We start from the raw sequence: 11,535 nt of genomic DNA, 5'->3' as shown, positions 1-11,535 counted from the left end.
GAGAGAAAGAGAGAGAGAGAGTCAAATACGTGAAGAGAAGAGGCTCTTTTCTGGCTGCGTTTGTCGCTGTCAAAATGGTGGCCCCAATTATACTATTCTTTCTCATCCATTGGAAACACAAATCTTTTTAATCTATTTTTTTAATTTTTACTTTTTTAATTTTTATTTTTAATATTAGATCAGACTGCATTTATTTATGATTATAATAATTATAACTTTATCTTGAAATTGAAAATTGGTAAAGTAATAAGTGGAGATGTAATTTGTTTTCATTAAATATAAAAGATAAGGATTAAATTAAATGAAACTTTTTTAAGTCAAAAGTTAATGAAATAAATTTTGGATAAGTTAAAAATTATTTATCAACTTTTATTAACAAAGATATCAAGTTGTTTTGATTTTTGAAAAAGGGAATTGTCTATGAATGGTTGGATTACAACTAAAAACCTTGTTAGTCAAAGACAGTAAATTATTTATATATTGTTATTAACTGTCTGATTCAGATTATTTATTTTGTTTGTATTTTTAATGTAGAATTATCTAATTTTATTTATTTATTAAAAATCACTCTATTCACTTGATAATTACCTTAGTGGATATGCATTTTTATGTCGATATAGTTAAATTCACTCTAAGTTTCCATGTAATTATATAATTCCATTAAAAATTTTGAGGATGCTAAAAAATTAATTTTGTTTGGTTCATGAAACTTATTTTGAATTAAAAAATTATAAGTTATTTTAATTATAAAAAAATGTATGTATTTAAATTTAGTGAAATGATATTCTCAACGAATGACCAGCGAAAAGTAAGGCCACGAATCCTACGTAGCCTTGCCAGCTAGGAGAGAGAAAATAAAAATAAAAAATTTAAACATTCCAGTTTCCCCTCTTTCTTCTTTTCATTTCTCATTTCCGGCGAATCCCGACTTCTTCTATGGCGATTTGTCTCTCTAGCATCCCCGACTTCTTCTACTTTCTTCATCTTCTTTTGATGGAAAATGGTAGGTCTTCTCCTTCGTGTATGTTCACTTCATACTTCATTTAGATTGTCTGCCTTCGTGTTCACTTCATACTTCATTTAGATTGTCTGTCTTCGTGTTCACTTCATACTATTATTTTCAGGCTGGTGGTCCAGGTACATCTCCATGCAAGACTCCAAGATCTCCCAAATCTCCAAAGACAAGGTAAATAAGACAATTGCTCTTTTAGAATCGTAGATCATTTTGATGATTTGAAGATCAGTTAGGGTTTTGTGGTTAGGGTTAGGTTAGGGATTTTGATAATTTTGATGATTTTAACGATTTTAACGATAGAAAACTATGATTATTGTGTATTTGCTGCAATATGGGTCCCGAAACCAAGTTTTTGTGACCCAAAAATATGATTTTATTGTGTTTGGTTGAATTATGGGTCCCGAAAACTATGATTATTATGTATTTGCTGAATTAAGGGTCCCGAAAGTGTGGTTTTGGGACCCGAAAGTGGTATTATATCATGTTTGGCTGAATTAAGGGTCCTGAAAGTGTGGTTTCAAGACCCGAAATGGATGGTTTCGAGACCCGAAAGTGGGATTATATCATGTTTGGCTGAATTAAGGGTCCCTGAAAGTGTGGTTTCGGGACCTGAAAGTGTGGTTTTGGTACCCGAAATAGGTGGTTTCGGGACCCGAAAGTGGGATTATATAATGTTTGGCTGAATTAAGGGTTCCGAAAGTGTAGTTTCGGGACCCAAAATGGATGGTTTCGGGACCCGAAAGTGTGATTATATCATGTTTGACTGAATTAAGGGTTCTGAAAGTGTGGTTTTGGGACCCGAAATAGGTGGTTTCATTACCCGAAAATGAGATTATATCATGTTTGGCTGAATTAAGGGTCCCGAAAGTGTGGTTTCGGGACCCGAAATGGATGGTTTCGGGACCCGAAAGCGGGATTATATAATATTTGGCTGAATTAAGGGTCCTGAAAGTGTGATTTCGGGACCCAAAATGGATGGTTTCGGGACATTTTGACACATTGAAATGTACATTTTTTATACCAATCGGGCAATCGGGTACCTTTCGGGTTCAACAGGGGTGAATTTATTCAGGTTCAGCTCTTCATCTACTGGGTTGTTCAAGTTCGGTGCTTCGGTTTCTTGAAAGTTCAAACAGTTCTGAAATAAATGCATAATTTTAGATTTGTAAATAAATACATCTGTAAAATCTAAACCCTAGATCATCTAAAATCTAAACCATATATCTATTAAAACGATTATTAAAAAGGATACCATGGAGAAGTTTCAGGGGAAAATAAATGCAGCCGGAGAAAAGAAATAAATGCAGTCGGAGAAGAAAATAAATTCAACTGGAGAAGAGAAATAAATGATGCCGGAGACGTTTCAGAGAGAGAAAGAAATGCAGAAATATGAAGCTCTATTGGTGAAATAATATTTTTTTTTGGTTTTTCTCTCTTTTAACTGGCAAGGTCACGTAGGATTCGTGACCTTACTTTCGCTAAACATTCGTTGAGAATATCATTCCTCTTAAATTTATTATGTTTGTTATTAAAGATAATTATTTTTTATATCACTTTAAAAAAAATTAAAAACAAGTTTATTTAAAAATATTACACCTTATAAATTTTAAATTATTTTTCAGTTGAATTAGCTTAATAAAATTGATCAATCCAATAACTATATAGATTATATTCTGAAAAAAATATTAAATATCAAATATATATATATATATATATATCTTAAATTATAATTACATAATCATCTTCAATGCTTAATTTGTTGAAGAGCAAGAACATGGCTATAACCTTAGCTAAAAATATGACTTAAACCAATTCATTTTGAAAATTCTCACATAGCTTTCACTTTGTTTTGCCTCTTTCAATCTCTTCTTTTCTTTTACTTTTCATTTGTTTTCTATGAATTTGTCATTATCTAGAATACTTTTTTAATTATGGTCTTTCACAAGAAAAAAATTGCAAAAAAGATAAGTTTTCAAGTTGTACACTTGTGCTTGAAATAATCACAACCACATAACCAATTATAATTAATTAAATTTTATTTCAAATATAATTAATATATAGAGATAGATTGTGATATGAGACACAAAATCAACCACTTTTTTTATAATCATAAAAACAATATGTTTCTTAAGATAAATAACATCATTTTTAAGGCATGTGTGAGATTATGAGTAAACACCAACCAATTAGAGATCATTACAATCTATTGACTTTTTGAAGTGTAACATCTTTCACATATAGTTAGTCTCTTAAAAATATTACAAAATTTTGTGATAATGTTTAAATTGTAAAATAAGTATTAAATTTTTGTAAAGTAAATTAATTTTAATTAAAAAAATTGAAAAAATTAAATTCTAAAATTTTACAAGTATATTGACAAATTTTATTATAAAATGTGATAAAATACAAATTATAAATAAGAGAAATAATTGGACTTTGACAACCTTTTTATCACTTATATTCTATGTTATAATTAAAGTGATAAAAAAAATTGAGTTCATAAACAAGTTGTACCATATTAAAATTTTAAAAATAAAATTTTTAAGGACATTTTTTTTGTTGTTGTAACTTTTCTTCATATTATTTTTTCTATTAAAGTTTTAGTTTTTTAAATATTGAAAAGTTTTATCACATATTTAACAATAAAATAGTTTTGAAACTTTAGTGAATTTTTTAACAATATTTTATCTATATATTATTTAAAATTTTGTTAAAAATTATGTGAGTTGTAAAATGTATTGCATTTATTTTAATCTTATTTTCCATTTAGTAATTTTTTTCGGAAAAAAGCTCACTTAGACGTATGAACTTGTACAACTAGCTCACTTAGACGTATGTACTAATAAAAGGTCATTTAAACATATGTACTATCAAAAATTGGCTCATTTAGCCTCTTTTAATAACCATAGTTAACTTTTATTTTTAAATTTATAAATTTATTAATTAAATATTAATATATTTTCTCTCTCCTTCTTTTTCATTAATTAAACTAAGTAATTTATTTTATTCTTAAAATTTTTATTATCTTAATATTAATTTCTCTTTTATATTTCATTTTTTTTATTAATTTTTATTTTTCATATTTTTTAAATTCTCATTTCTTTAAAAAAATTTAACAACTTATTTATGAATTTTATGTTTTACTGTAATATTTTTTTGAAAAGTCTTTTCTTATTTCTTTTAATATAATAAAAATGAAAAAGAATTTTTTCTTATTTAGTTTAATATAAATAAAAATGAAATTAATAATTTTTTATTTAATTTTTATTCACGACTTATATTAGTGACTTATATTAGTAGTAAATGAATTGTTTTTGTCTAATATTTGATTATTAATCTTTTAGTGTTTGATGAATGAGTTTTTATTATTATTCAATTCTTAATTATTAATTAATTTATTTTTGTGTTAAAAGATTTTTATTGTTAAAAGAATTTTCATTGTTATATTCAATTATTGGGATCAAATAATTTTAAAATAATTAATAATTAATGTGAATATAAAAAATATATATATAAAAGAATAAGAAATATAGAGTTAAAATAATTAATGATAAATGCTTATATATATATATATATATATATATATAATAAAATTAAAATAATCAATCATAAATATTCATGTAGAGATAATAAAAAATTAAATAAAAGATAAAAATAGAAGGTCCATTTATTAGTAATAAATGAAATAATAAATGAAAAGGAAAGAGAGAAAAAATATATTAATATTTAATTAATAAATATATAAATTTAAAAATAAAAGTTAACCATGGTTACTAAAAAAGGCTAGATGAGCCAATTTTTGATAGTACATACGTTTAAATGACCTTTTATTAGTACATACGTTTAAATGAGCTAGTTGTACAAGTACATACGTCTAAGTGAGATTTTTTCCATTTTTTTCTCTTTGTTCAAACTTTGTAACATTTTATTTTTACATATAAATAATAAATTATAAGAGGAATGATAAAGGGAGAGAAGAGAGAAGAGAGAAGAGAGAAGAGAGAAGAGAGAAATTTTGTTATTTTTTCATCCAATTATATTACGTCACGTCATTCTCTCTCAAATTCTCTCCCACAATCATTTCTCAAATTATAATTACTTAGGAGGTCGATATATTTTGAAAAACGGTAATGACGAAGGACAAGTTGTTTATTCGAAGGAGTAATTAAATTCCGTTTAATGGAGATAAGTTTGCATTAATTAATTAAAAATTCATTTATTTTTGTATTTATAATGACATGAATTCTTTTGGAGAGACTCGTACATAATTTTCTACATGGTTCAATAAAATTTCTCATTTGGTACGGAAAACAAATATTAACACCGACATGTCTCATGTTATCAAAGATATCATAAATTTTAACATTGTCATTTTCTCATAATGATACTAGAGATTTATCTTCTTCTAATGTCATTACAACAAAATACTAGATAGCTTGATCCAGTTGGTTCATCAAGCCTAGCTTTCACGAAATCGATCAGAATTGGATTTTGAAAAGATGTACATTATGTTAACCGAAGATCCTGTAAAGAAAAAAATTTGGTCTTCAAAGTAGGTAGAGACACATCCATTAATTGGTTTGTGCATAATGGTGTCCTGAATCAAGTGGAATGAGAGAACTTTTGACAATTGTTTAAGAACATATAGAGTCATGATGAGTTCCATTATCCTGACTCTTTCTGAGCCCGACCTCTTATAATAGTTGCATCTTGGACTTTCTTGACGAACTTAAAACACATTTAGTATTGGTATTTTGTTATGTATTTTGTTGTTTTCGGTGGACCATTATGGGTCACGATGTTCTTGTTTTGCTCCATTTTTCATGTATATAGTTTGTACATTTTTTTTCTTGATGTTTGTTCCTTTAAATATTAGGAACCTTTGTTGAATCAAAATATATACTCGGCTGATCGCTTACCCCGTTCATCTTCGGCGCAAGAGTGATAGTAGAATTTACATGGAGAGACAAGTGGAAATGAAGTATGCAAATGTTGTTAAGAAAACAAACAGGGTGTGCCATAACCCTACCTAAGAATAAGCATGCCTAGAAGAGAACAACCCTAGAAAAAAGAAAAGAATTTATGCCTTGAAGAAACAACCTGTCTTCCCAAATTATCATATTTTAATTAGTGTTTGATAATTTAAGACAAGATTCTCAACTCATATGAAAGAAAATACCACATTTCAATATACCATTATACATTTATAGTGCTTTAAACCCTCCAATAATGTATATTATAAATAAAACACTATCTTTCCATATTATAGTGAAAAAGCATAGTTATTATGCTAACCTAGTTCAATTAGTATTGGCCTCGAGGATGAAGTACTAAATCCTTGTAGATTAAAAAATGAAAAATAAAAATATTTAGATTTATTTATATGTAGACTGGTTTTTCTGGGGTTTGGAATTGTGACTGTCAAAGTTGGATTTACCCTAAGATCGATCAATAAGGCTAAAGAAAAAATAAATAAATAAAAAGATCACACTAATTAAAAAGAAAGCAATAAGTAAAATATCTTAAAAATGATTAACTTATAATTATTTGTACTAAAATAGCTCTAATAAAATATTATGGCAACGGAAACATAATTCAAATACCACCATTCTCAGTCATACCCTTCCCCACCCTCCCCAAAGGTTTACTTTTAAGATTCCTTTTCTATGGTATCATCACATGGACATAAAAAATATTGACATCAAATTAATTAAAAATTTAAATATAATAATGTCATTGATATTAAAATATTTTTAAATAAAATTATATAAATTAATCTCACCTAATCTAGTGGTGGATTGAAATTATCTTTCTTAATAATAAAAAAAATAGTAGAAAATAAATAAATGAACACAAAATAATTGTATTGTTCTGTTTTGACTAAATTATGATATCATGCTATTTATTGTCTAATGCTTTGGAATATTATGGGGTTTTAAGAGGTTTGGTCAAAAATATCTCCATTGCAAATAAATGGACTAAGATTTCAATTAATATTTTATAAATAAATAAATAGGTCAAATTGTATTACTAGAGTTTTTCAAAATAAACCATCTATACATATAAAATTTTTAATATTTAATTTTGAGCCTTTGTTTTTCTCTATTTTTTCTTTTTATTTCCCTATATTTATTGTGATACTCAACTATATTTTTTTTTAATTCATTAACATTTAAAAAGAAAATGTAGTATTTTTTCTTTTTGATTAAGATTTATTAAGAGGAGACTAACACAATTTTTTCTTTGTATTCAAAAACTATAATATATTTATATTCTAATAATTTATTATTGTAGATTGAAACATTGTTTTTGAGTTGGATCTTATTTTGGGTTTATACTAGAAAATATATTTAATTAAATTATTTTTATAAAATATTATTTTATTTAATCCACTAAGGTAGTTTAGTGGTAAAAGACGACTTAAGAGACCAAAATGTCATGAGTTTGATTTAATCTAAAAGCGTTTTGTGTTGAAGCGGGGGTCATGATTGTGGGTATCATACTAATTCCTCTTAATTAAAAAAAACATAATTTCATAACATTAAAAAAATATTTTGAAAGATAATTTCAAAAATATTATTGGGGTGTTATTGTTTAGACCCATTCCATTTCATTAAATGCTTCCAAATTGAACTTTTTATTATTATTAAAATGAATTTTTATTTTTTATAATTCAATTCAAACGGGTTCTATTTATGTTTTAAAAAACATAATAAAAATTAAATTTTCAATCAATCACTCCACTCATTTCATTAATCAAAATATTAAAAAAATTCTTTATTTTAAATTATTATTTTTTATTTTATCTATATATCAATACTTTTTAGTCTTTTTAACAAAAATAATCACCTTTTTTAAATTATTACCAATCTTTATTTTTTTTCTCTCTCTAAATTTTAAAAAAATCCAAATACGAAACCGGGCCTTAAATTATTAGAACCACAAAGTCAAGTTTATTTATTGCATTACAAGGTTTGCAATAACCAATAATTTTTTTTTAATTAATCAGTAGTACATTGAGATAGGTCACATATTGAACCCTTATAAAAGTTCCACTAGTTTGCTAAAATTGATCGTTATACTAGCTAGCTTTACCTTATATAATATATATTATATTTTCTATTTAATTACAGAAATTTAATTAATTCAAAATATTATTTGAGAAATGTAATGTTATTAATTTGTTCAACCACATTAATAAAATTATTTTGAAAATTTTGATTTTTTTTGGGTACGTAAATTAATATATTTTAATATTATATTATCAATGATTTTTATATAAAATAATAATAAATTATAGAAGATGAAAAAAGTGTTGAGAAAGAGGAAGAAAATGTAGGAATGTTAACGAATGGGAGAGAGGGTCACAATACAATACTCTTACATAGTTGGTTATTATTATTTTATTTTGGCATGAAATGATTGAATTATTTTTTTTAGATAACTTTATTTAAAAACAATATTTTTTATTTTATTTAATAGGATAGGAGTTAAATTGACCATTTCAACACATTACATTTATTTCAATTTATTGTGAAACATGAAAACGAAAATTGAGTTTAGTTAAGTGCAAGAGTTTTCAACTTTCATATCTTTCAACTTTCATATCTTAAACAAGAATGATTCAAAATGTTAGTGAACTTTGTTGGTTAATTAGATGTTCGCAGCAGAATAATTTATAGATCTAATCTAAACATCTAATCATATGATCATGCATAATTGATAGAATCATGATATATAGTTTATAGAAATATACTTTTGATGCGTGAACCGGATCAGATCTGGTAGTAATGAATAATCGAGAGCCCCACGTGTTGCTCCTCTACTTGGTCCACACGAGCCCGACTAGATCTTTTTACTTTCGACTGCTAGGACGAAAAAGACAAAGGGGAAGCAATCTAATTGCTAGATTAAAAGATGATTTCTTTCTCTTGGAGTTCTCACCGTAATATAGCAAAAGCCGTTTTAAAAGAGGAACAATTCTCTCTTTATTCACTTGCGTTTTCTTGCAAATAAGTGAATCCTTTTGTATTAAATAAAATTTCATAATTAACCATTAATTATATATTATTTTATTTCACAAATAAATAATATTTCTTATTATTAATAATATCTAATATGTATTAATTATATATTATTTTATTTCACAATCTTAACTCCATAATTAACCATTAATTATATATTATTTTATTTCACAATCTTAACTCCATAATTAACCATTAATTATATATTATTTTATTTCACAAATAAATAATATTTCATATTATTAATAATATCTAATATGTATTAATTATATATTATTTTATTTCACAAATAAATAATATTTCTTATTATTAATAATATCTAATATGTATTAATAATTAACCATCTTTCTCGTTTATCTAGTCAGTCAACTCTAAGTGTGTGACCTCATAGGACCCGATTATAATAGTTATAGGTTTAACCCTATTAATCGTAGTTGGCTTCTAGCAAAGCACTACGACTCCTAAAATAATCGGATTAAATTATACTCCCTCTGTCCCTTTCTTAGCTACTCAGGTGCCCAAATGGAACAAGAATTAAGAAAACTGAACATAAGCTAATAAATGAACACTGCAGTACAGACTTAAATTGATTTGATGACATCTAGTGGAGCAAACAGTTCGCTACAGTACATAATTTAGAAACTAACATCAATTTTAATTAACATTTTAGTCTGAAACTACAAATTTCCCTCCAAATGTCCAAAACATTTCCCTCCAAATGTTCAAAACATTTCCCTCCAAATGTCCAAAACATTTCCCTCCAATACATAAATTACAGATCATTGAAATTTCCCACCTAAATTACATTTATATAAACAGATGCCTACATTCAGCATTCATTACAAAAGGCAAAAACACATTTTGGAGTTTCAGATTACATATTACAGCATTCAATTCTCTTCACTATCTTTCTTTGCATTCAATTTCTCATCATTAACTCTAAGTTCCTGCACAAATATGACAAACAAAAAACCAAATTTAAGTGATTGTGTAAGGAACAATATTGTTCAGTTTATTTTAAGCCACTACAAGGAAGGCTCTTTGAAGTTGGGTACACTTACAAAGGCAGCAACACAATTTGGAGTTCATAGAAGAACCATCACCACAATTTGGACTCAAGCTAAAGAACAAATGGAGATGGGGTTGCCAGTTTACCTCACTAATCAAAAACAAGGTTTAGTAAGGCAAAAACACAAACTGTTTGACCCTGAGTTGTTCAAAACAATCATGTTGAAAAGAAGATCAACCATTAGAAGGGCTGCACAAGCCCTAGGTGTTGGGAAATCAACATTTTGGAGGTGGAAACAGGCAAAACAGATCAGAACACACAGTAATGCAATTAAAATCTCACTTACCAGTGCACAGAAGTTATTGAGACTACAATTCTGCATGCAGTCTATAGCAGTTGACACAACAATCAATAAGTTCAGATTTAAATCCATGGCACACATTGTCCACATAGATGAGAAGTGGTTTTATCTTACAAAGACTGCCTAAAATTTCTACTTATCACCTGATGAACTAGACCCTTACAGGTCATGTCAAAACAAGAATTATATCATAAAGGTGATGTTTTTATGTGTTGTGTGTAGGCCAATCTATGATTCACAAGGTTTATGTATTTTTGATGGAAAAATAAGGATGTATCCCTTCATTGAACAAGTTCCAGCCCAGAGGTCAAGTGTTAATAGGGCAGCAGGGACATTGGAGACTAAAGCAATTACCTCTATTACAAGAGAAGTTATGAAGGACTATATGATCAATAGGGTAACTCTCAGAATAAAAGTATTGATTTAATTCATCATTGAGTTATGTTTTGCAATCTGGTTCACTGGAAATATTATTGAATTATAACACTTGGTGAATAATTAAATGAATGGATGTCTTTGAAAAACAGGTTGTTCCAGATTTGAAAGCTTTGTGGCCATTGACAGAGGGAACAAATATTGTGATTCAGCAAGATAATGCCAGACCACATTTCAGTGATGATGACATTCAGTGGAGAGCAGTTGTTTCATCAGATGGATTTAATATCCATCTGATGCAACAACCTGCTCTTTCACCAGACTTGAATGTGAATGACCTAGGTTGGTTTAGGGCATTGCAATCAATACAAGAGGAGGAGGCACCTATGAATGTTGATGAATTAGTGTTAGCTGTTCTTACTTCATTTCAAAAACTTGAGCCAATGAAATTAAATTTTGTGTTTTTAAGTCTTCAGAGTTGTATGGTTGAGATTATGATGCAAAGAGGACATAACAACTATAGACTGCCACATATGAAGAAACAAACTCTTTTAAGGGAAGGAGCACTACCAGAAGATTTGGAGGTAGACAACAATTTGGTGTCATTATGTGTTGATTACTATGTTGATGCAGGCCTTAATGAGGCCATGTTACCAGTTATCTTAGAGTTGATGAAGTTGGAGGCAGAACAAGTTTAAAGCTACTGAATTAGTAAGGTTACCAGTTTATCTTCTGGTTGTATTTTGGTTAG

The 11,535-nt window shown here is 27.2% G+C and overlaps 1 protein-coding gene across 1 annotated transcript; it reads left to right on the top strand.

Annotated features, from left to right (window-relative positions):
* The first annotated feature begins 9,996 nt into the window (after positions 1-9,996).
* LOC124917393 lies at positions 9,997-11,482 on the top strand. The gene is made up of 3 exons (XM_047457839.1): positions 9,997-10,511; positions 10,632-10,806; positions 10,937-11,482. The coding sequence occupies exons 1-3, from the start codon at positions 9,997-9,999 to the stop codon at positions 11,480-11,482; spliced, it is 1,236 nt and encodes a 411-aa protein (XP_047313795.1).
* Positions 11,483-11,535: the final 53 nt, after the last annotated feature.

Source organism: Impatiens glandulifera, unplaced genomic scaffold, assembly GCF_907164915.1.
Source record: "Impatiens glandulifera unplaced genomic scaffold, dImpGla2.1, whole genome shotgun sequence".
Taxonomy (NCBI): domain Eukaryota; kingdom Viridiplantae; phylum Streptophyta; class Magnoliopsida; order Ericales; family Balsaminaceae; genus Impatiens; species Impatiens glandulifera.
This window is presented reverse-complemented; position numbering and strand designations above follow the sequence as displayed.